The 24,620-nt window shown below is 55.7% G+C and overlaps 3 protein-coding genes across 3 annotated transcripts in view; all 3 read left to right on the top strand.

Annotated features, from left to right (window-relative positions):
* The first annotated feature begins 760 nt into the window (after positions 1–760).
* LOC147600237 (coiled-coil domain-containing protein 63-like) lies at positions 761–11,373 on the top strand. The gene is made up of 11 exons (XM_086751188.1): positions 761–796; positions 6,476–6,639; positions 6,788–6,977; positions 7,439–7,558; positions 7,726–7,907; positions 8,460–8,629; positions 9,103–9,323; positions 9,774–9,848; positions 10,264–10,456; positions 10,869–11,066; positions 11,258–11,373. The coding sequence occupies exons 1-11, from the start codon at positions 761–763 to the stop codon at positions 11,371–11,373; spliced, it is 1,665 nt and encodes a 554-aa protein (XP_086607314.1).
* A 916-nt stretch (positions 11,374–12,289) lies between these two features.
* LOC147600236 (coiled-coil domain-containing protein 63-like) lies at positions 12,290–22,902 on the top strand. The gene is made up of 11 exons (XM_086751187.1): positions 12,290–12,325; positions 18,005–18,168; positions 18,317–18,506; positions 18,968–19,087; positions 19,255–19,436; positions 19,989–20,158; positions 20,632–20,852; positions 21,303–21,377; positions 21,793–21,985; positions 22,398–22,595; positions 22,787–22,902. Exons 1-11 carry the CDS (start codon positions 12,290–12,292, stop codon positions 22,900–22,902), a joined length of 1,665 nt encoding a protein of 554 aa, XP_086607313.1.
* A 916-nt stretch (positions 22,903–23,818) lies between these two features.
* Positions 23,819–24,620, top strand: part of LOC147600235 (coiled-coil domain-containing protein 63-like) — a 6,768-nt gene continuing 5,966 nt past the window's right edge. The window contains exon 1 of the mRNA XM_086751186.1: positions 23,819–23,854. Coding sequence (XP_086607312.1) covers positions 23,819–23,854 — 36 coding nt within the window. The remainder of the gene's footprint in view (positions 23,855–24,620) is intronic.

The raw sequence follows: 24,620 nt of genomic DNA, 5'->3' as shown, positions 1-24,620 counted from the left end.
TTCACCCACCGCTGACAGCAGTGGCAGCCGGGGATAGGAACAGCTGCTCTCCAGCGGGGTGCCATCCCTCTTGCACAACACGATGTGCTTCCTGCAGCCAGGCACTTTGGTGAAGTTCTCACTGACTGGAAGAGGGGTAACGTAACCCCCCATTTTTGAAAACGTAAATAAGGAAGACCTGGGGAACTACATCCTGATCTATCTCACCTCTGTGCCCGGCAAGGTCATGGAGCAGATCCTCCTGGTAACCCTGCTAAGGCACATGGAATATGAGGTGATTACTGACAGCCAACACCGCGTCACTAAGGGCAGAATCGTTCCTGACCAATTTGGTGGCCTTCTAGCACATTGTTACAGCATTGGTGGACAAGGGATGAGCAACTGCCGTCATCTGCCTGGACTCGTGGAAAGCATTTGATGCTGTCCCACATGACATCTTTTCTCTTCACTGGAGAGACGTGGTTTTACAGACAGACCACGTGGTGAATAAGGAATTGGCTGGATGGCTGCACTCAAAAGAATTGTGGTGAGTGGCTCCACGTCCAAGTGGAGAGCTGTGACGTGTTGTGTTCCTCAGGGGTCAGTATTGGGCCCAGCCCTGTTCAACATCTTTGTTGATGACACGGACAGTGGGATAGAGTCCACCCTCAGCAAGTTCACCAACGACACCAAGCTGTGTGGTGCGGCTGACACACTGGAGGGAAGAGATGCCATCCATAGAGACCTTGACAGGCTGGAAAGGTGGGCCCATTATAACCTCATGGCGTTCAACAAGATCAAGTGCAAGGTCCTGAACGTGGGTTGGGGCAATCCCAAGCACAGATATAGGCTGGGTGGAGAATGGATCGAGAGCAGCCCTGAGAAGAAGGACTTGGGTGTGCTAGTGAATGAGAAGCTCAACATGAGCTGGCATTGCGCACTTGCAGCCCAGAAAGCCAACCGTATCCTGGACAGCATCAAAAGAAGCGTGGCCAGCAGGTCAAGCGAGGTGATTCTCTCCCTCAACTCCACCCTGGTGAGACCCCACCTGCAGTACTGCATCCAGCTCTGCAGCCCCCAACATCAGAAGGACACGGACCTGTTGGAGCGGGTCCATAGGAGGCCACAATGATGATCAGAGGGCTGGAGCGCTTCTCCTGTGAGGACAGGCTGAGAGAGTTGGGGCTGTTCAGCCTGGAGAAGAGAAGGCTGTGGGGAGACCTTATAGAGGCCTTCCAGTACCTCAAGGGGGCTTACAAGAAAGTAGAGGAGAAACTCTTTAGCAGGGCCTGTTGTGATAGGACAAGAGGTAATGGTTTTAAACTAAAAGAGGGTAGATTCAGACTAGATCCAAGGACAAAGTTCTTTACACTAAGGGTGGTGGAACACTCGCACAGGTTGCCCAGAGAGGTGGTGGATGCCCCATCCCTGTAGCTGTTCAAGGTTGGGCTGGATGGGGCTTCTGAGCTACCTGATCTGGTTGGAGATGTTCCTGCTCCTTGCAAGAGGGTTGGACTAAATGACCTTTAAAGGTCCCTTCCAACCCTAATTATTCTATAATTCTGTTATATTTGTGCACACCTTTTTGTGCCCCTGCACGCCTTTTGTTTTGCGCCCCTCCCTGTGAGCTTTGCCTTCGCGCTGCTGCCTGTGCCCCTGCCTGCAGACCTCTACCTGCGCATAGTCCACATCCGCTTTGAACTTTTACGGAATCCAGATCAGCTTCATCTCAGGTCCGCAAATATACAGAATCCAACAGTAACAGACTATTAATATCTGGAGGATAATTGGCCATCAACAAGAGTTCAAGAAGTAATTTGTTGCAAGAACAATCAGGACAGGGCCCCTGGCAAGAAGGGGATGAGGTGCATGAAGGAGTGAGAGCCTGGCCAGGATTAGTTAAATGAATGGTTTAACTCTTGAGCAGAGGTGGGGCAGCCGGCTCCCCCACAGGAGGGGAGGCAACTGATTGCTGTGATCTTGCAAAACATCAGTTCCTGAGCGAGTGACAATAACCTGCAAATCCAGCCAGCTTGCAGAAATGGCAAATGGACCAGACTGCTCTGAACAGTCAATTCCTTCTGCAGAGAAGGGCTGCCATGCTGACGGTAAGCTGGGAAGGCAGCTATTGTTGGCATGAAGCTGGCCTGAAATCCTGCTTCAGAAACGTGGCAGGGCCAAGACAGGGTAGTTACTAGGTGACATGTCCTAAATCAACTAAAAAGGTTGCAACTGGCTTTGCAGGGCTGACTTTTCTCCAGGGAGACTGAGGTGGGGAAACCCTGCTGATCCATTTCGGGTTGTTTGTCAGTGCACTTTACCATCCCATACCATCATCTACTTAACTGGGCCTTCATGTCACTGAGCCAGAGGAGAGCAGGTGCTGAATCCAGTTTCTAGGCTGGTGCTGCCATTGCTGTTGGAAGGGGATAGCCCGGAGTGCCCAAACCTCTCCTAGAAAGCCAAAACTGAGGAGACAGAAAGCTTTGGGGCTCTTCCTCACCGCATCACACCAGGATGGACCTGGGCTGCAGTTCCTCCAGGCACGTTTATTTCAGTTGTCCTGCTTTATTTGAGGCTTGTGGGCTCCCTCACAATCTTTCCTCCTGTGCCCAACCCACAGACCAAGTGGCCTTCATTAGATTTGGAAAAGATCAACTGCATGTACCTGGTCAGAACACCTGTACAGCAGTTTAATTAATTGCCTTTAAATGGTAAGTCAAAGTAGTATCCCTGAGTGATCTTCCACAGGCAGATCCTCAGCTGCCTTCAGCCACGTCCAGAGCACGTTCAGCAGGAAGGTGTTCTCAGCCCTGATCAAGAGCATTGCATGGGGGGGTAATCAGGAATGATTAATTGGAAATAGCTCTCCCCAAACAGGCTGTGCCTGCCACACTCTCCTGTGCTGCCCGGCTCTTCCCCCGCTCCCGTTGGGGGGCACGGGGAAGGGACTCCCCCCACGACGCGCTGCTTTCTCAGGCACAAATCACCGTCCCACCCCTCTTCCCAGTGCTCTCCGGCTGGATCTGGCACGGAGAGTTTCCAGCACGGCATCTAGATCTGCCAGCAGACTTCCCTGAGGGAGAAGGGGAGCTGGGAGGGCACAGCAGCAGTTTATAGGCCCGGCCTGGCCGCAGCCAAGCGCCCCGCCGGACGTTGGGAGCTCTCGCATTGCGCACATCCCGCCCCTGAGGCAGACTGCCTCCTGCTTGGCTTTTAGGCTGTAAAATGGCCGTGTTCCTCCCAAACCGCCGAGGAACGAGCAGCCTTGCTACAAGTGTTACTTTGAGCGGCCCGAGCCGCCGCTCTCCTCGCGCTGAGCCCGGCCCCCGCCCCAGCCGCCCTTCCTCTCCCCGGGGCCCGGCCCCCGCCGACGGGGCCAGGCCTCCCGCCGAGGCTCAGGCTGCCCAGCCCGGCCCCCGGGCAGCTGGTGCGCTCCGAGCGGGCGTTTCTGACCAGCACAATCCTTTCTCTCCCCCCGAGCTCAGAAGTCCCATCGCCGTCCCGAAGCGGAGGCTGTCAGCGCAGGCTTCCTCTGGCTGGGAAGCGTTTAAAACGAGGGGCCTGGAAAAACATGCACCTTAGCAAAGACAGGTAGCTTGGTGCCAGCAGTGCAGAAGAAACCCAGCTGCAGGAAATCGTTCTGACAGTTTCCTCTTCCAGTGAAGAGCTGCTACAGCTGTCATGCCTCTGCACAGGAACCGAGGAGGCAGCAAACCCACTCCTCTGCCCTTACTGAACACCCGTTACTCATTAAACTTGGAGCCCTGGGCCTTTACAGAGACCTCCCTGTCCCATCCTGCTGCCCGGCGGCCATTGCTGCTGTGCCCGCAGGCTGTCAGGAAAGACAGAGCCAGAGGGGGAAACCAGCTACTTGTGTGCTCTTCTGCTGTCTCCAATGAGGGACGCGCCTTTCTGCGCCACCCTGCAGATCTGCGGTGTGAGGAGGGTGTCCTGCTGCGTGCTTGTAGGCTGCCTGGAATAGTTGGCTCTCATTTTGTTGAGATTTTAAGTGTTAAATAAGGAAAACAGGATCGGAGGTTCACAGTGTTGCTTCAGATGCTGGGCATGAGCGGCTTCTCTCCCTGAAGGGTGCCTGCCTGTCCTGGTTTTGTGCAGGGGGGGCTACAGTGGCAGCTTCTGTGAGAAGCTGCTGGAAGTTTCCCCGCTGGTGGAGCTGGCTGGGTCTAGGGCAGACCCACGGCTGACCAGGGCCAAGCTCACTGGTGACAGTGGTAAAGCCTTTGTGATAACGTATTTAAGAAAGGGAAAACTAAAAAAAAAAAAAAAGAAGCGGCAAAGGGCGGCGGGGTAGCTTGGTCTGGAGCAGGGCTACGCTACAACAGTTCTTTTGGTGCCCAGCGTGGGGCCGTGGCATGAGGGATAGAGATATTATTAACTGGGAGCCATAATGGGCCAAACCCAGGCTGAACTGAGCCACAGAGTGAAATGATTGTGGGGAATGAATGCTGCTCTGACTGTGGTGAAGGGATGGAGGGCTGGATGGTGTGTAAATTGTCCACTTTTCACTTGATGTTGTGATGATATTATTTTTATTTCAGTGTGGGGAATTATTTTTTGTTGAGGTGTCTACATTTTAATAATAATTCATAAATACGAGACTTGCAGAGGCGAGGGGTAGAATGTGCTGGTTTTGTGCAACGGGGGGTCCACAGCGGCAGCTTTTGTGAGAAGCTGCTGAAGTTTCCCCTTTGTCTGGCGAGGGGCAGGCAGACAGCTGGCCAAACAGCTGGCCATGGCCCAGCTCATTGGCGAAAGGGACAACGCCTCTGGGATAACGTATCAGAACAAACGGTGCCAAAGACCCAGGTTATGGGACAGTCCAAACACTGCCAAGGGAAGCAGGAACCGGTCACGTGAGGGTTTCTGCTTGCTGTGGCCATGTGGTCAGGGAAACAGCAGAGCACACGCTTCAGGGCTGGTTCTGGGGCACGCAAACCCCTTTGGTCCATGTAGTGTGAGCTCCCAGCACTCCCCATGGGGCGAGCGGGCGTACCCGGGCCACCCCCTCATCCTTCTTGGTGACGGTCCCCGTGGAGAACCTGTTCACCCTCCACTGTGATGTCACTGTAGTGGCAAGCGGGCCAGTGCCTGTTCCACAGAGTCTGGAGCAGTGCCGGGCGCAGGACAGAGCAGGAGCAGGCTCCCTGCCAGGCTCTGGCCTCTCCTGCTCTTCCCACTGGCAACGGGGAGTGTTCCTCAGGAATACCCGACTGACACCGCGGTCTCGTCCCTGACTGGAGGGGAATCGCAGAACCCTGCGGCGAGGTGAGCAGCGTCAGGAGGAACAGCGGAGCCCGGGTGGTCTGCAGTGGGGCTGTGGGAGGAGCAGCTTTGGGGTGAGGGATGCGGGGCCAGCCCCGTGCCCTCTCTGGGTGGAACAGCTCAAACCATCTGTTCTTTCCGTGCTTCTACACCCCGTAAGAGGAGGGTGTTTCGCCATGACACTACTGCATGTGCTGTGCTTTTATTCACTGCGCTGCCATCTGTGATGGTTTCCTCATGTCCCAAACAGGCGAGCAGGTGCTGAGGAACGGTTAGGGGGACGCAACCAGTCCCTTACTTGGGTTTCATTTCTCGCCTTGGCAGGCAGGCCTGGCACTGCGGAGGCTACCTCGTCCCCTTCGCAAGGCGTCTGCAGAGCAACCGGCGGAGTTAGCTGGAAGACATGGGCTCAAAGGTAAAAAGTGAAGCACAATCCAAAGGTGAACTTCTGCACAGGCGCTATGGAGGATCTGCTGTGGGCATCTCACCTGCAGAAATCAACGCCACGGTGCAGTGAGCCGCGCAGGTGCTGTGGAGCCAGGCTTTGTTTTGCCGGCAAGGTGTTGAGTTGCGCTGGGGCTGATTCTGCCTGACCTCCTGTGCCGGGAATGAGGCCGTGGCCTGAGCCTTGGTTGTCGGGGGAGGCAGGGTTGGGGAATATGCCTCAGCTGAGGACACAGGTCATGGTGCATCTGACTGCCACAGCTTCAGTGGAAGTCAGATTTCCCAGTAAGGAGTCCCGTTCCCCCAGCTAGGGTTGCAAGCACTCCCGCTCCGCTCCTGGGCAAAGGCATCTGGGTTCATTCATGTCCCCAGCACGGGTGGTTTTGATTCTGACTCTCGTGGTCCTGGCAGTCATGATGGGTGATAAAAGAGGTGACAACCTGCAGTCATCTGCCTGCCCTGGTTTTGGTTGCTGTTGAGACCTCCTTGCCCTGGGGAGTGCTGGTAGTGTGGGGGTGGGTTCCTCAAGAGCAAAGCACCCAGTGGACTTTGCTCTGAAGCGCATCAGAAAGTGCTCATGGAGTCGGTTTGTGTGGCTCAGTGTTTTAGCTGCTAATGAATATCTTGGGTGGCAGCAAAGAGCTAGAGATGGTGACAAAGAGCTGGAGGTGGCGGCGCCATTGACGCGCTGCCCTGTGTTCAGCTTTCCGGCTGCCGCTGCTGGTTGTGTTTGCTCACGTGACCAAACTCTCCCTCTCTGTGGCAGCGGGGAAGGCCCTCTTGGAAGCAGAAGCTCCAGGAATTCTCTATGAAGGATGAGGAAAAGCTGGCTGAAGCCGAGATCGGGAGGCTGCAGAAGCAGTTTCGGATAGCAGCGGAGAAGAGGAAGTCTTATGGTGCCAACGTGAGGCGTCAAATGCAGGCTCAGGAGTGAGTGCAGCTTTGCTTGGCTGCGTTGTGCTTGGAAAGTTCCCCCCTGTCAAGATCTGGGGACCCTGGCACTGAGATGGGGAGGGGTAAGGACCTGACGTGGCACTGCAGGTGGATGTGCTCAATGTCACTTCTTCCATATCTACAGAAAAGAAATGGAGTCGCTGACTCAAGAACACAAAGACGTGTCACTAATGCTGAGCCAGCTGGGGTCCCTGAGAAATGAGATGCTGGACAACGAGAATTATATGGAGCTCCAGTGCCTTTTGCAGACCAGATACCAGTATGATTCTCTGATCAGAGAGAGAAAAGCCAAGGTAGCTGAGCTGGACAACCAGGTAAGAGCGTCTGAACTGTTTCCTGGCTGAGCATGGTAGAGCAGAGCAGAGCCACAGGGTGAGCCCCGGGGCTGAAACTCCTCGATGTAAAACGCATTGAATTCAGGCCTTGGAATATAATGCTGCCTCCTGGCAAAAGACACATGACCATGAGGGCTGCTGTGCCTTGTTCAACGCCTGCTGAATTTCCCTCCAGAGGCAGCAGCATTTCCTTGGTGGCACAAAAAGAAACCCGTTCCTAGTTCACGTTGCTGGGTGTGCAGGATGGCATCCTTTGGGATTAAAGCTGCTTCTGTAATTGTGAGCTCATTAATGACAGGGTGGCTGTAGTTCAGGTCAACAGCGGGTGTTGTCTTTGGCTAAGTGTCCTGACAAGAGTCCAGAACTAGAGACGCTGATTATACTTCCTTTTTTTTTTCTTTTTTTTTTCTTTTTTTTTTTTTTTCCGTTTGTGTGCACAGATACTAGAGCTGGAAGAAAAGATTGTGAGGCAACACCAGAGAGCAGGAAAGGGGAAGCAAGCGAAGAGTAGCACAGAGCTGCAAAAGCGGATTGAGTCACTGGAGATGTCTCTGAACACCGTAAGCAAACATCTTGCAGGCCATGCAGGCCATGTGCAGGGATAGTGCAGGGCCAACTGAAAATCTGTTGGGCTGTGTTTGTTCCAGACCTGGGCAAGGCCTTTCAGCAGAGACCTGAGCCGCCCAGGCCCGCACCCGCTTCCAGCTTTTTGCTTCCCTCTGCCCAGGTCACGGTCCATTTCGGTACTATCCTGACCAGAAATAACAAGCTGCGAGAAGAGATCGAAAGCCTGCGCATCCAGAAGGCCGTTTTGGACAGCTTCTACGTGAAGCTCCAGAAGGAACTGGATCAGCAGAGGAGAAGGATGAGCACTGCCCTGGAGCACTACACACAAGCCTATGAGCAGCGGTATGTGGCCTTGCAAACCCTCTGTGGCATCCTCAGCAACGGCGGGGATGAGGATGGATATAAAGAGAGACTGATTGCAGCTTCAGAGAGAGGATTCACCATTCTTGTTGAGAGCTGGGTGCTAAGGGTTAGGTGCCTGGTCAGTGCAGGGACACGGGTACCTCCAGAGTGGTTGACTCCACCAATCCCAGGCGTTTCTTGGGATGGGGTGAATTGCCTCCCGCACGGAGCTGTCTCTTTCCTCTGAGTTCCACCTGAGCCCGCACGGGGGGATGCAGCAGTCCTGGAGCAGAGGACAGCCAGCTCCGGTCAAAGTGAGCCTGGCTGGTGCAGCTGGGTGCTGTGTCCCAGTACAAAACACAAAACCCCACCAAGAGTTATGTCCGCTTGCCGCTGGCCTTGGGCCAACACGGCTGCATCCACGTGAGGGCCGGGCAATGTGCAGAGCATCGTGGGGGCTTTGCTGGGTCAGGCACAGAGCTGCGTGGCAATGGCCAGGAATACAAACCCTTGTACCTACACATGGAGTAACCTGCTGCGCTCGGTGTGCAGGACGGAGGCTCTGGCAAACATTTCAGCCCTGAAAAAAAAGCACAGGGAAGAGACGGTGGAGCTGCAGAAGTGGGAGCATCTCCTTGACCAGGAGATGAATCTGAAAGACTTCACGCTCACCAAATTGACAGATCGCTCCGAGTTGGAGGAAGAGGCCAAAAAGGAAAAAGGTATCAGATGAGAGAAACCAGGGGCAACGCATTTGTGTGACCACAAACCAAGAGCCTGCGGGGTTGGCAAGCGGGCTGCTTATAGCACTGCACCCCAAAGGCAGGAGCTCTCCCCTGCCTGCAGGCTCCTTCACCCACCCTTTGCCCTGCGGAAGAAAAGGATGAGCAGTGATAACTGGCTGAGGGCCCCCAAAACCATGTGTCTTGGGGTGCGCGTGGGGGAGGGAGGGATGGGGAGGCAGGCAGCTGCCTCCATGGGCATCCATGGCTCCTTTTATCCTCCTGGGGAGGGATCCGCCTGTGTTTGCCCCATGTCCAAACAGACTGTGAGCTCCTTGCTGAATTTCTGAGTGAAACAAAGACACCTTCTGCCTGCCTGGCCCCGAGCACCCTGCAAAACCCCACAGCACACGCGTGCACACACAGGGGAAGGGCAGGCCAGGCCAGGCTCTCCATCTCCATCTCTTCCTCAGCCTTGAAGGCAGCCCAGCGGGGCAAGCAGAGCCAATGGGAGAGCGTTGAGAGCCGGGAGGTGACTTACAGGCACCTGCTAGAACTGGCAGAGGACGGGGACTTTGACCGGCTGGTGAATGACATGATCGCAAAAGAGGCAAAGAACTTTGCCAGCTTTGTCTATGTCTCTGAGCTGAATGATGAGTTGGACAGGATGCAGCAGAGGATCAAGGACCTCCAGGTCTGTTCCAGGCTCTTCACGCCTCCCCTTTCTCAGCTGGTGCTTTTGGGTTGGGGGTGGGTTTTTCCTCTCCCGTGTGTCCAGCATCACTGCCCGCAGAGGGGAACCCAGCTCACAGCCTGCCGCACGGGTGGGATGAGGGGAATGCAAAGGGCTGGCCAAGAATAGCACTGCAACAGACAGAATGCTGTGTTCGTAGAGCCTAAAATGGCTCAATGCTTCTGCTGTGTACCGGGTCAAAAATACTGCAGTATCCAGGAAGGCCCGGAGCTGCCTTGCCTTGCCTGTTGTGGGGTCATCACCTGGCCTCCCGGCCTGGGGACACTGGTCCCCAGAGGGGTCAAGTGGGATGTCCCTGGTCCCAGGGCAGAGGGATGGTCCCTAGCCTCTCTGAGGTGTGTTTGGTGGCCATTCAGCCAGTGCCCACTCCGTGTTCTTGTGTTTACACAGAACGAAATTGCGGCCCTCGTGACAGAGCGGGAGCGTGCGGAGAGCAGCAGGCTTCCTATCCTGAAGGAGCTGGAGGTACAGCAGTCCAGATCTCTCTCTGCAGGGGCAGCAGACCCCTGTCTGTCCCATCCTAGGGAGTCTGCTAGTCTGCTCCTGTCAACACTGCCCTGGCCAACAGCTGGAGTGGTGTGAGCAGAAAAAGGCCCTGCATCAGCTTTTGGTGGCCCTGTCTGGGGAGAGATGCCAGTGCATGGCGAGAGGGTGACTGCTGGGCTGCTCCCAGCCCTGGTCCTGCAGCCCCTGGGGCACGGTCTGCGTCATGGGGAGCTTGGGTTCCCCTTCAGAGGGCCTTTCCCCTGCAGACACTGGAGCATCACAGAGTCTCTCCTGGGAGGTCTCCAGTGTCCAGACTGGAACTGGCTGGCACTGGGGTGCCAGGGTGGGGAGAGCAGGGCCCTGGCGTGACACCTACCAAAACCTTTGCTGATAGGCAGAACTACTGGAGAGGACTGAGGAAGCCAACTGGTACGAGGAGAGATGCAAACAGAGCAGCAAAGTCCTGGGCCAGCTCAAATCCAGCATGGAGGCCTTGTGCAAAGGAATGAATTACGACACGAGCAAGATAACGGAGCAGCTGGGAGGAAATGGGCAGATCACGGATCTGAACCTGATGCAGGTTTTGGGTACGTCGCAGCTGCTCCTCTTTCCCTGCCATGTGCCCGGACCTCGTGTGCCCACCAGCCCCTTGCACTGGGATTTAATTGCAGCTGGTTTTGTTTTTTTCTTTTCCCCTGGCTCCTTCCTGCTTGGGTGTTCCCAGTGTGAATGTGGGGTGCCAACTTGCCAGCAAATTTGGGAGCTAACCCGGCTGTATAAACACCACAGCGGACCTCCAAGACCTCTTTCTGGCTCTGGGTGTGGGACCCAGCATCTGGGGAGACAGGCTGCCTGACGCCACTGCCTCAGGGCGCTCAATGGAGTCCCGTGGCCACTGCCGTGATCGCGGAGCGCCGCGTGCTCAGCAAAGAGCCAGGGGTGGGTTTGGGCAGGGCCCTGGTGCAGGGGCCCTGTGGGACGGTGCTCTCTCCCGCCCAGGTCTCGTGGAGCAGGAGACCAACAATCTGCTGCTGCTGGAGTCCGAACTGCGCTACCTCTCAGCTCAAGGCTCGGATGCGGCCCAGCCCTTCGTCAGCCCGCTGCTGGGCAGCACGGGGCTCCTGCGGGCGATGGATCGGGCCCAGCTCTGCCCGCCGGCCCCCTCCCTGGACAGCACCAGCAGCGCCATCGACGCCTGTGAGTGTGTGAGGCAGGAGGGAGGGCCCGCGGCCACACAGCCAGCCAATCCGCAGTTCCCCCGTGGCTGCCTGGCCAATCCCCTGCTGCCCCGTGTCTTCCCCGGCCAGTCCCAAGCAGCCTGCCCCGCCCTGCCGGGTACATAGGGCCCGCAGTGCGGTGGGTGACGGGGTGGCCATTTTCTTGTGCAGTGGAGGTGCCGCTGGACCACGGCCAGCTGCGAGAGCTGATCCTGCAGAGCCGTGATGAGAAACAAGGCACGGCTGCTGGCACAGGCAAGAACGTGAGGAGACGCATGATGGAGTGAGAGCCTGGCCAGGATTAGTTAAATAAACAGTTTAACTCTTTAGCTTCCCCTCTGCTTCTGCTTCTTGAACATCGTTCCATCTTTCTTCTCCTCTGGAAGGAGCCCAATGCCGTCTGCAGGCTTCGAAAGCTCCACAGGTGATGCTCTGGCACACCTTTCACCCACCGCTGACAGCAGTGGCAGCCGGGGATAGGAACAGCTGCTCTCCAGCGGGGTGCCATCCCTCTTGCACAACACGATGTGCTTCCTGCAGCCAGGCACTTTGGTGAAGTTCTCACTGACTGGAAGAGGGGTAACGTAACCCCCCATTTTTGAAAACGTAAATAAGGAAGACCTGGGGAACTACATCCTGATCTATCTCACCTCTGTGCCCGGCAAGGTCATGGAGCAGATCCTCCTGGTAACCCTGCTAAGGCACATGGAATATGAGGTGATTACTGACAGCCAACACCGCGTCACTAAGGGCAGAATCGTTCCTGACCAATTTGGTGGCCTTCTAGCACATTGTTACAGCATTGGTGGACAAGGGATGAGCAACTGCCGTCATCTGCCTGGACTCGTGGAAAGCATTTGATGCTGTCCCACATGACATCTTTTCTCTTCACTGGAGAGACGTGGTTTTACAGACAGACCACGTGGTGAATAAGGAATTGGCTGGATGGCTGCACTCAAAAGAATTGTGGTGAGTGGCTCCACGTCCAAGTGGAGAGCTGTGACGTGTTGTGTTCCTCAGGGGTCAGTATTGGGCCCAGCCCTGTTCAACATCTTTGTTGATGACACGGACAGTGGGATAGAGTCCACCCTCAGCAAGTTCACCAACGACACCAAGCTGTGTGGTGCGGCTGACACACTGGAGGGAAGAGATGCCATCCATAGAGACCTTGACAGGCTGGAAAGGTGGGCCCATTATAACCTCATGGCGTTCAACAAGATCAAGTGCAAGGTCCTGAACGTGGGTTGGGGCAATCCCAAGCACAGATATAGGCTGGGTGGAGAATGGATCGAGAGCAGCCCTGAGAAGAAGGACTTGGGTGTGCTAGTGAATGAGAAGCTCAACATGAGCTGGCATTGCGCACTTGCAGCCCAGAAAGCCAACCGTATCCTGGACAGCATCAAAAGAAGCGTGGCCAGCAGGTCAAGCGAGGTGATTCTCTCCCTCAACTCCACCCTGGTGAGACCCCACCTGCAGTACTGCATCCAGCTCTGCAGCCCCCAACATCAGAAGGACACGGACCTGTTGGAGCGGGTCCATAGGAGGCCACAATGATGATCAGAGGGCTGGAGCGCTTCTCCTGTGAGGACAGGCTGAGAGAGTTGGGGCTGTTCAGCCTGGAGAAGAGAAGGCTGTGGGGAGACCTTATAGAGGCCTTCCAGTACCTCAAGGGGGCTTACAAGAAAGTAGAGGAGAAACTCTTTAGCAGGGCCTGTTGTGATAGGACAAGAGGTAATGGTTTTAAACTAAAAGAGGGTAGATTCAGACTAGATCCAAGGACAAAGTTCTTTACACTAAGGGTGGTGGAACACTCGCACAGGTTGCCCAGAGAGGTGGTGGATGCCCCATCCCTGTAGCTGTTCAAGGTTGGGCTGGATGGGGCTTCTGAGCTACCTGATCTGGTTGGAGATGTTCCTGCTCCTTGCAAGAGGGTTGGACTAAATGACCTTTAAAGGTCCCTTCCAACCCTAATTATTCTATAATTCTGTTATATTTGTGCACACCTTTTTGTGCCCCTGCACGCCTTTTGTTTTGCGCCCCTCCCTGTGAGCTTTGCCTTCGCGCTGCTGCCTGTGCCCCTGCCTGCAGACCTCTACCTGCGCATAGTCCACATCCGCTTTGAACTTTTACGGAATCCAGATCAGCTTCATCTCAGGTCCGCAAATATACAGAATCCAACAGTAACAGACTATTAATATCTGGAGGATAATTGGCCATCAACAAGAGTTCAAGAAGTAATTTGTTGCAAGAACAATCAGGACAGGGCCCCTGGCAAGAAGGGGATGAGGTGCATGAAGGAGTGAGAGCCTGGCCAGGATTAGTTAAATGAATGGTTTAACTCTTGAGCAGAGGTGGGGCAGCCGGCTCCCCCACAGGAGGGGAGGCAACTGATTGCTGTGATCTTGCAAAACATCAGTTCCTGAGCGAGTGACAATAACCTGCAAATCCAGCCAGCTTGCAGAAATGGCAAATGGACCAGACTGCTCTGAACAGTCAATTCCTTCTGCAGAGAAGGGCTGCCATGCTGACGGTAAGCTGGGAAGGCAGCTATTGTTGGCATGAAGCTGGCCTGAAATCCTGCTTCAGAAACGTGGCAGGGCCAAGACAGGGTAGTTACTAGGTGACATGTCCTAAATCAACTAAAAAGGTTGCAACTGGCTTTGCAGGGCTGACTTTTCTCCAGGGAGACTGAGGTGGGGAAACCCTGCTGATCCATTTCGGGTTGTTTGTCAGTGCACTTTACCATCCCATACCATCATCTACTTAACTGGGCCTTCATGTCACTGAGCCAGAGGAGAGCAGGTGCTGAATCCAGTTTCTAGGCTGGTGCTGCCATTGCTGTTGGAAGGGGATAGCCCGGAGTGCCCAAACCTCTCCTAGAAAGCCAAAACTGAGGAGACAGAAAGCTTTGGGGCTCTTCCTCACCGCATCACACCAGGATGGACCTGGGCTGCAGTTCCTCCAGGCACGTTTATTTCAGTTGTCCTGCTTTATTTGAGGCTTGTGGGCTCCCTCACAATCTTTCCTCCTGTGCCCAACCCACAGACCAAGTGGCCTTCATTAGATTTGGAAAAGATCAACTGCATGTACCTGGTCAGAACACCTGTACAGCAGTTTAATTAATTGCCTTTAAATGGTAAGTCAAAGTAGTATCCCTGAGTGATCTTCCACAGGCAGATCCTCAGCTGCCTTCAGCCACGTCCAGAGCACGTTCAGCAGGAAGGTGTTCTCAGCCCTGATCAAGAGCATTGCATGGGGGGGTAATCAGGAATGATTAATTGGAAATAGCTCTCCCCAAACAGGCTGTGCCTGCCACACTCTCCTGTGCTGCCCGGCTCTTCCCCCGCTCCCGTTGGGGGGCACGGGGAAGGGACTCCCCCCACGACGCGCTGCTTTCTCAGGCACAAATCACCGTCCCACCCCTCTTCCCAGTGCTCTCCGGCTGGATCTGGCACGGAGAGTTTCCAGCACGGCATCTAGATCTGCCAGCAGACTTCCCTGAGGGAGAAGGGGAGCTGGGAGGGCACAGCAGCAGTTTATAGGCCCGGCCTGGCCGCAGCCAAGCGCCCCGCCGGACGTTGGGAGCTCTCGCATTGCGCACATCCCGCCCCTGAGGCAGACTGCCTCCTGCTTGGCTTTTAGGCTGTAAAATGGCCGTGTTCCTCCCAAACCGCCGAGGAACGAGCAGCCTTGCTACAAGTGTTACTTTGAGCGGCCCGAGCCGCCGCTCTCCTCCCCCTGAGCCCGGCCCCCGCCCCAGCCGCCCTTCCTCTCCCCGGGGCCCGGCCCCCGCCGACGGGGCCAGGCCTCCCGCCGAGGCTCAGGCTGCCCAGCCCGGCCCCCGGGCAGCTGGTGCGCTCCGAGCGGGCGTTTCTGACCAGCACAATCCTTTCTCTCCCCCCGAGCTCAGAAGTCCCATCGCCGTCCCGAAGCGGAGGCTGTCAGCGCAGGCTTCCTCTGGCTGGGAAGCGTTTAAAACGAGGGGCCTGGAAAAACATGCACCTTAGCAAAGACAGGTAGCTTGGTGCCAGCAGTGCAGAAGAAACCCAGCTGCAGGAAATCGTTCTGACAGTTTCCTCTTCCAGTGAAGAGCTGCTACAGCTGTCATGCCTCTGCACAGGAACCGAGGAGGCAGCAAACCCACTCCTCTGCCCTTACTGAACACCCGTTACTCATTAAACTTGGAGCCCTGGGCCTTTACAGAGACCTCCCTGTCCCATCCTGCTGCCCGGCGGCCATTGCTGCTGTGCCCGCAGGCTGTCAGGAAAGACAGAGCCAGAGGGGGAAACCAGCTACTTGTGTGCTCTTCTGCTGTCTCCAATGAGGGACGCGCCTTTCTGCGCCACCCTGCAGATCTGCGGTGTGAGGAGGGTGTCCTGCTGCGTGCTTGTAGGCTGCCTGGAATAGTTGGCTCTCATTTTGTTGAGATTTTAAGTGTTAAATAAGGAAAACAGGATCGGAGGTTCACAGTGTTGCTTCAGATGCTGGGCATGAGCGGCTTCTCTCCCTGAAGGGTGCCTGCCTGTCCTGGTTTTGTGCAGGGGGGGCTACAGTGGCAGCTTCTGTGAGAAGCTGCTGGAAGTTTCCCCGCTGGTGGAGCTGGCTGGGTCTAGGGCAGACCCACGGCTGACCAGGGCCAAGCTCACTGGTGACAGTGGTAAAGCCTTTGTGATAACGTATTTAAGAAAGGGAAAACTAAAAAAAAAAAAAAAGAAGCGGCAAAGGGCGGCGGGGTAGCTTGGTCTGGAGCAGGGCTACGCTACAACAGTTCTTTTGGTGCCCAGCGTGGGGCCGTGGCATGAGGGATAGAGATATTATTAACTGGGAGCCATAATGGGCCAAACCCAGGCTGAACTGAGCCACAGAGTGAAATGATTGTGGGGAATGAATGCTGCTCTGACTGTGGTGAAGGGATGGAGGGCTGGATGGTGTGTAAATTGTCCACTTTTCACTTGATGTTGTGATGATATTATTTTTATTTCAGTGTGGGGAATTATTTTTTGTTGAGGTGTCTACATTTTAATAATAATTCATAAATACGAGACTTGCAGAGGCGAGGGGTAGAATGTGCTGGTTTTGTGCAACGGGGGGTCCACAGCGGCAGCTTTTGTGAGAAGCTGCTGAAGTTTCCCCTTTGTCTGGCGAGGGGCAGGCAGACAGCTGGCCAAACAGCTGGCCATGGCCCAGCTCATTGGCGAAAGGGACAACGCCTCTGGGATAACGTATCAGAACAAACGGTGCCAAAGACCCAGGTTATGGGACAGTCCAAACACTGCCAAGGGAAGCAGGAACCGGTCACGTGAGGGTTTCTGCTTGCTGTGGCCATGTGGTCAGGGAAACAGCAGAGCACACGCTTCAGGGCTGGTTCTGGGGCACGCAAACCCCTTTGGTCCATGTAGTGTGAGCTCCCAGCACTCCCCATGGGGCGAGCGGGCGTACCCGGGCCACCCCCTCATCCTTCTTGGTGACGGTCCCCGTGGAGAACCTGTTCACCCTCCACTGTGATGTCACTGTAGTGGCAAGCGGGCCAGTGCCTGTTCCACAGAGTCTGGAGCAGTGCCGGGCGCAGGACAGAGCAGGAGCAGGCTCCCTGCCAGGCTCTGGCCTCTCCTGCTCTTCCCACTGGCAACGGGGAGTGTTCCTCAGGAATACCCGACTGACACCGCGGTCTCGTCCCTGACTGGAGGGGAATCGCAGAACCCTGCGGCGAGGTGAGCAGCGTCAGGAGGAACAGCGGAGCCCGGGTGGTCTGCAGTGGGGCTGTGGGAGGAGCAGCTTTGGGGTGAGGGATGCGGGGCCAGCCCCGTGCCCTCTCTGGGTGGAACAGCTCAAACCATCTGTTCTTTCCGTGCTTCTACACCCCGTAAGAGGAGGGTGTTTCGCCATGACACTACTGCATGTGCTGTGCTTTTATTCACTGCGCTGCCATCTGTGATGGTTTCCTCATGTCCCAAACAGGCGAGCAGGTGCTGAGGAACGGTTAGGGGGACGCAACCAGTCCCTTACTTGGGTTTCATTTCTCGCCTTGGCAGGCAGGCCTGGCACTGCGGAGGCTACCTCGTCCCCTTCGCAAGGCGTCTGCAGAGCAACCGGCGGAGTTAGCTGGAAGACATGGGCTCAAAGGTAAAAAGTGAAGCACAATCCAAAGGTGAACTTCTGCACAGGCGCTATGGAGGATCTGCTGTGGGCATCTCACCTGCAGAAATCAACGCCACGGTGCAGTGAGCCGCGCAGGTGCTGTGGAGCCAGGCTTTGTTTTGCCGGCAAGGTGTTGAGTTGCGCTGGGGCTGATTCTGCCTGACCTCCTGTGCCGGGAATGAGGCCGTGGCCTGAGCCTTGGTTGTCGGGGGAGGCAGGGTTGGGGAATATGCCTCAGCTGAGGACACAGGTCATGGTGCATCTGACTGCCACAGCTTCAGTGGAAGTCAGATTTCCCAGTAAGGAGTCCCGTTCCCCCAGCTAGGGTTGCAAGCACTCCCGCTCCGCTCCTGGGCAAAGGCATCTGGGTTCATTCATGTCCCCAGCACGGGTGGTTTTGATTCTGACTCTCGTGGTCCTGGCAGTCATGATGGGTGATAAAAGAGGTGACAACCTGCAGTCATCTGCCTGCCCTGGTTTTGGTTGCTGTTGAGACCTCCTTGCCCTGGGGAGTGCTGGTAGTGTGGGGGTGGGTTCCTCAAGAGCAAAGCACCCAGTGGACTTTGCTCTGAAGCGCATCAGAAAGTGCTCATGGAGTCGGTTTGTGTGGCTCAGTGTTTTAGCTGCTAATGAATATCTTGGGTGGCAGCAAAGAGCTAGAGATGGTGACAAAGAGCTGGAGGTGGCGGCGCCATTGACGCGCTGCCCTGTGTTCAGCTTTCCGGCTGCCGCTGCTGGTTGTGTTTGCTCACGTGACCAAACTCTCCCTCTCTGTGGCAGCGGGGAAGGCCCTCTTGGAAGCAGAAGCTCCAGGAATTCTCTATGAAGGATGAGGAAAAGCTGGCTGAAGCCGAGATCGGGAGGCTGCAGAAGCAGTTTCGGATAGCAGCGGAGAAGAGGAAGTCTTATGGTGCCAACGTGAGGCGTCAAATGCAGGCTCAGGAGTGAGTGCAGCTTTGCTTGGCTGCGTTGTGCTTGGAAAGTTCCCCCCTGTCAAGATCTGGGGACCCTGGCACTGAGATGGGGAGGGGTAAGGACCTGACGTGGCACTGCAGGTGGATGTGCTCAATGTCACTTCTTCCATATCTACAGAAAAGAAATGGAGTCGCTGACTCAAGAACACAAAGACGTGTCACTAATGCTGAGCCAGCTGGGGTCCCTGAGAAATGAGATGCTGGACAACGAGAATTATATGGAGCTCCAGTGCCTTTTGCAGACCAGATACCAGTATGATTCTCTGATCAGAGAGAGAAAAGCCAAGGTAGCTGAGCTGGACAACCAGGTAAGAGCGTCTGAACTGTTTCCTGGCTGAGCATGGTAGAGCAGAGCAGAGCCACAGGGTGAGCCCCGGGGCTGAAACTCCTCGATGTAAAACGCATTGAATTCAGGCCTTGGAATATAATGCTGCCTCCTGGCAAAAGACACATGACCATGAGGGCTGCTGTGCCTTGTTCAACGCCTGCTGAATTTCCCTCCAGAGGCAGCAGCATTTCCTTGGTGGCACAAAAAGAAACCCGTTCCTAGTTCACGTTGCTGGGTGTGCAGGATGGCATCCTTTGGGATTAAAGCTGCTTCTGTAATTGTGAGCTCATTAATGACAGGGTGGCTGTAGTTCAGGTCAACAGCGGGTGTTGTCTTTGGCTAAGTGTCCTGACAAGAGTCCAGAACTAGAGACGCTGATTATACTTCCTTTTTTTTTTCTTTTTTTTTTCTTTTTTTTTTTTTTTCCGTTTGTGTGCACAGATACTAGAGCTGGAAGAAAAGATTGTGAGGCAACACCAGAGAGCAGGAAAGGGGAAGCAAGCGAAGAGTAGCACAGAGCTGCAAAAGCGGATTGAGTCACTGGAGATGTCTCTGAACACCGTAAGCAAACATCTTGCAGGCCATGCAGGCCATGTGCAGGGATAGTGCAGGGCCAACTGAAAATCTGTTGGGCTGTGTTTGTTCCAGACCTGGGCAAGGCCTTTCAGCAGAGACCTGAGCCGCCCAGGCCCGCACCCGCTTCCAGCTTTTTGCTTCCCTCTGCCCAGGTCACGGTCCATTTCGGTACTATCCTGACCAGAAATAACAAGCTGCGAGAAGAGATCGAAAGCCTGCGCATCCAGAAGGCCGTTTTGGACAGCTTCTACGTGAAGCTCCAGAAGGAACTGGATCAGCAGAGGAGAAGGATGAGCACTGCCCTGGAGCACTACACACAAGCCTATGAGCAGCGGTATGTGGCCTTGCAAACCCTCTGTGGCATCCTCAGCAACGGCGGGGATGAGGATGGATATAAAGAGAGACTGATCGCAGCTTCAGAGAGAGGATTCACCATTCTTGTTGAGAGCTGGGTGCTAAGGGTTAGGTGCCTGGTCAGTGCAGGGACACGGGTACCTCCAGAGTGGTTGACTCCACCAATCCCAGGCGTTTCTTGGGATGGGGTGAATTGCCTCCCGCACGGAGCTGTCTCTTTCCTCTGAGTTCCACCTGAGCCCGCACGGGGGGATGCAGCAGTCCTGGAGCAGAGGACAGCCAGCTCCGGTCAAAGTGAGCCTGGCTGGTGCAGCTGGGTGCTGTGTCCCAGTACAAAACACAAAACCCCACCAAGAGTTATGTCCGCTTGCCGCTGGCCTTGGGCCAACACGGCTGCATCCACGTGAGGGCCGGGCAATGTGCAGAGCATCGTGGGGGCTTTGCTGGGTCAGGCACAGAGCTGCGTGGCAATGGCCAGGAATACAAACCCTTGTACCTACACATGGAGTAACCTGCTGCGCTCGGTGTGCAGGACGGAGGCTCTGGCAAACATTTCAGCCCTGAAAAAAAAGCACAGGGAAGAGACGGTGGAGCTGCAGAAGTGGGAGCATCTCCTTGACCAGGAGATGAATCTGAAAGACTTCACGCTCACCAAATTGACAGATCGCTCCGAGTTGGAGGAAGAGGCCAAAAAGGAAAAAGGTATCAGATGAGAGAAACCAGGGGCAACGCATTTGTGTGACCACAAACCAAGAGCCTGCGGGGTTGGCAAGCGGGCTGCTTATAGCACTGCACCCCAAAGGCAGGAGCTCTCCCCTGCCTGCAGGCTCCTTCACCCACCCTTTGCCCTGCGGAAGAAAAGGATGAGCAGTGATAACTGGCTGAGGGCCCCCAAAACCATGTGTCTTGGGGTGCGCGTGGGGGAGGGAGGGATGGGGAGGCAGGCAGCTGCCTCCATGGGCATCCATGGCTCCTTTTATCCTCCTGGGGAGGGATCCGCCTGTGTTTGCCCCATGTCCAAACAGACTGTGAGCTCCTTGCTGAATTTCTGAGTGAAACAAAGACACCTTCTGCCTGCCTGGCCCCGAGCACCCTGCAAAACCCCACAGCACACGCGTGCACACACAGGGGAAGGGCAGGCCAGGCCAGGCTCTCCATCTCCATCTCTTCCTCAGCCTTGAAGGCAGCCCAGCGGGGCAAGCAGAGCCAATGGGAGAGCGTTGAGAGCCGGGAGGTGACTTACAGGCACCTGCTAGAACTGGCAGAGGACGGGGACTTTGACCGGCTGGTGAATGACATGATCGCAAAAGAGGCAAAGAACTTTGCCAGCTTTGTCTATGTCTCTGAGCTGAATGATGAGTTGGACAGGATGCAGCAGAGGATCAAGGACCTCCAGGTCTGTTCCAGGCTCTTCACGCCTCCCCTTTCTCAGCTGGTGCTTTTGGGTTGGGGGTGGGTTTTTCCTCTCCCGTGTGTCCAGCATCACTGCCCGCAGAGGGGAACCCAGCTCACAGCCTGCCGCACGGGTGGGATGAGGGGAATGCAAAGGGCTGGCCAAGAATAGCACTGCAACAGACAGAATGCTGTGTTCGTAGAGCCTAAAATGGCTCAATGCTTCTGCTGTGTACCGGGTCAAAAATACTGCAGTATCCAGGAAGGCCCGGAGCTGCCTTGCCTTGCCTGTTGTGGGGTCATCACCTGGCCTCCCGGCCTGGGGACACTGGTCCCCAGAGGGGTCAAGTGGGATGTCCCTGGTCCCAGGGCAGAGGGATGGTCCCTAGCCTCTCTGAGGTGTGTTTGGTGGCCATTCAGCCAGTGCCCACTCCGTGTTCTTGTGTTTACACAGAACGAAATTGCGGCCCTCGTGACAGAGCGGGAGCGTGCGGAGAGCAGCAGGCTTCCTATCCTGAAGGAGCTGGAGGTACAGCAGTCCAGATCTCTCTCTGCAGGGGCAGCAGACCCCTGTCTGTCCCGTCCTAGGGAGTCTGCTAGTCTGCTCCTGTCAACACTGCCCTGGCCAACAGCTGGAGTGGTGTGAGCAGAAAAAGGCCCTGCATCAGCTTTTGGTGGCCCTGTCTGGGGAGAGATGCCAGTGCATGGCGAGAGGGTGACTGCTGGGCTGCTCCCAGCCCTGGTCCTGCAGCCCCTGGGGCACGGTCTGCGTCATGGGGAGCTTGGGTTCCCCTTCAGAGGGCCTTTCCCCTGCAGACACTGGAGCATCACAGAGTCTCTCCTGGGAGGTCTCCAGTGTCCAGACTGGAACTGGCTGGCACTGGGGTGCCAGGGTGGGGAGAGCAGGGCCCTGGCGTGACACCTACCAAAACCTTTGCTGATAGGCAGAACTACTGGAGAGGACTGAGGAAGCCAACTGGTACGAGGAGAGATGCAAACAGAGCAGCAAAGTCCTGGGCCAGCTCAAATCCAGCATGGAGGCCTTGTGCAAAGGAATGAATTACGACACGAGCAAGATAACGGAGCAGCTGGGAGGAAATGGGCAGATCACGGATCTGAACCTGATGCAGGTTTTGGGTACGTCGCAGCTGCTCCTCTTTCCCTGCCATGTGCCCGGACCTCGTGTGCCCACCAGCCCCTTGCACTGGGATTTAATTGCAGCTGGTTTTGTTTTTTTCTTTTCCCCTGGCTCCTTCCTGCTTGGGTGTTCCCAGTGTGAATGTGGGGTGCCAACTTGCCAGCAAATTTGGGAGCTAACCCGGCTGTATAAACACCACAGCGGACCTCCAAGACCTCTTTCTGGCTCTGGGTGTGGGACCCAGCATCTGGGGAGACAGGCTGCCTGACGCCACTGCCTCAGGGCGCTCAATGGAGTCCCGTGGCCACTGCCGTGATCGCGGAGCGCCGCGTGCTCAGCAAAGAGCCAGGGGTGGGTTTGGGCAGGGCCCTGGTGCAGGGGCCCTGTGGGACGGTGCTCTCTCCCGCCCAGGTCTCGTGGAGCAGGAGACCAACAATCTGCTGCTGCTGGAGTCCGAACTGCGCTACCTCTCAGCTCAAGGCTCGGATGCGGCCCAGCCCTTCGTCAGCCCGCTGCTGGGCAGCACGGGGCTCCTGCGGGCGATGGATCGGGCCCAGCTCTGCCCGCCGGCCCCCTCCCTGGACAGCACCAGCAGCGCCATCGACGCCTGTGAGTGTGTGAGGCAGGAGGGAGGGCCCGCGGCCACACAGCCAGCCAATCCGCAGTTCCCCCGTGGCTGCCTGGCCAATCCCCTGCTGCCCCGTGTCTTCCCCGGCCAGTCCCAAGCAGCCTGCCCCGCCCTGCCGGGTACATAGGGCCCGCAGTGCGGTGGGTGACGGGGTGGCCATTTTCTTGTGCAGTGGAGGTGCCGCTGGACCACGGCCAGCTGCGAGAGCTGATCCTGCAGAGCCGTGATGAGAAACAAGGCACGGCTGCTGGCACAGGCAAGAACGTGAGGAGACGCATGATGGAGTGAGAGCCTGGCCAGGATTAGTTAAATAAACAGTTTAACTCTTTAGCTTCCCCTCTGCTTCTGCTTCTTGAACATCGTTCCATCTTTCTTCTCCTCTGGAAGGAGCCCAATGCCATCTGCAGGCTTCGAAAGCTCCACAGGTGATGCTCTGGCACACCTTTCACCCACCGCTGACAGCAGTGGCAGCCGGGGATAGGAACAGCTGCTCTCCAGCGGGGTGCCATCCCTCTTGCACAACACGATGTGCTTCCTGCAGCCAGGCACTTTGGTGAAGTTCTCACTGACTGGAAGAGGGGCAACGTAACCCCCCATTTTTGAAAACGTAAATAAGGAAGACCTGGGGAACTACATCCTGATCTATCTCACCTCTGTGCCCGGCAAGGTCATGGAGCAGATCCTCCTGGTAACCCTGCTAAGGCACATGGAATATGAGGTGATTACTGACAGCCAACACCGCGTCACTAAGGGCAGAATCGTTCCTGACCAATCTGGTGGCCTTCTAGCACATTGTTACAGCATTGGTGGACAAGGGATGAGCAACTGCCGTCATCTGCCTGGACTCGTGGAAAGCATTTGATGCTGTCCCACATGACATCTTTTCTCTTCACTGGAGAGACGTGGTTTTACAGACAGACCACGTGGTGAATAAGGAATTGGCTGGATGGCTGCACTCAAAAGAATTGTGGTGAGTGGCTCCACGTCCAAGTGGAGAGCTGTGACGTGTTGTGTTCCTCAGGGGTCAGTATTGGGCCCAGCCCTGTTCAACATCTTTGTTGATGACACGGACAGTGGGATAGAGTCCACCCTCAGCAAGTTCACCAACGACACCAAGCTGTGTGGTGCGGCTGACACACTGGAGGGAAGAGATGCCATCCATAGAGACCTTGACAGGCTGGAAAGGTGGGCCCATTATAACCTCATGGCGTTCAACAAGATCAAGTGCAAGGTCCTGAACGTGGGTTGGGGCAATCCCAAGCACAGATATAGGCTGGGTGGAGAATGGATCGAGAGCAGCCCTGAGAAGAAGGACTTGGGTGTGCTAGTGAATGAGAAGCTCAACATGAGCTGGCATTGCGCACTTGCAGCCCAGAAAGCCAACCGTATCCTGGACAGCATCAAAAGAAGCGTGGCCAGCAGGTCAAGCGAGGTGATTCTCTCCCTCAACTCCACCCTGGTGAGACCCCACCTGCAGTACTGCATCCAGCTCTGCAGCCCCCAACATCAGAAGGACACGGACCTGTTGGAGCGGGTCCATAGGAGGCCACAATGATGATCAGAGGGCTGGAGCGCTTCTCCTGTGAGGACAGGCTGAGAGAGTTGGGGCTGTTCAGCCTGGAGAAGAGAAGGCTGTGGGGAGACCTTATAGAGGCCTTCCAGTACCTCAAGGGGGCTTACAAGAAAGTAGAGGAGAAACTCTTTAGCAGGGCCTGTTGTGATAGGACAAGAGGTAATGGTTTTAAACTAAAAGAGGGTAGATTCAGACTAGATCCAAGGACAAAGTTCTTTACACTAAGGGTGGTGGAACACTCGCACAGGTTGCCCAGAGAGGTGGTGGATGCCCCATCCCTGTAGCTGTTCAAGGTTGGGCTGGATGGGGCTTCTGAGCTACCTGATCTGGTTGGAGATGTTCCTGCTCCTTGCAAGAGGGTTGGACTAAATGACCTTTAAAGGTCCCTTCCAACCCTAATTATTCTATAATTCTGTTATATTTGTGCACACCT

Source organism: Chlamydotis macqueenii, chromosome 6 (genome assembly GCF_036417535.1).
Source record: "Chlamydotis macqueenii isolate bChlMac1 chromosome 6, bChlMac1.mat, whole genome shotgun sequence".
NCBI lineage: Eukaryota > Metazoa > Chordata > Aves > Otidiformes > Otididae > Chlamydotis > Chlamydotis macqueenii.
The sequence above is the reverse complement of the archived record's forward strand: the minus strand, read 5'-3'. Positions and strand labels throughout refer to the sequence as shown.

What these genes read in the sequence shown, in the direction of transcription:
- LOC147600237 (XM_086751188.1), top strand. Translation starts at nt 761, where the DNA reads ATGGCGTTCAACAAGATCAAGTGCAAGGTCCTGAAC. An exon ending in TAGCTGAGCTGGACAACCAG is followed by an intron (nt 6,978 to 7,438) that starts GTAAGAGCGTCT and finishes TTGTGTGCACAG; the next exon opens with ATACTAGAGCTGGAAGAAAA. An exon ending in GAACCTGATGCAGGTTTTGG is followed by an intron (nt 10,457 to 10,868) that starts GTACGTCGCAGC and finishes TCTCCCGCCCAG; the next exon opens with GTCTCGTGGAGCAGGAGACC.
- LOC147600236 (XM_086751187.1), top strand. Translation starts at nt 12,290, where the DNA reads ATGGCGTTCAACAAGATCAAGTGCAAGGTCCTGAAC. An exon ending in ACACAAGCCTATGAGCAGCG is followed by an intron (nt 19,437 to 19,988) that starts GTATGTGGCCTT and finishes CTCGGTGTGCAG; the next exon opens with GACGGAGGCTCTGGCAAACA. An exon ending in CAGCAGCGCCATCGACGCCT is followed by an intron (nt 22,596 to 22,786) that starts GTGAGTGTGTGA and finishes TTTCTTGTGCAG; the next exon opens with TGGAGGTGCCGCTGGACCAC.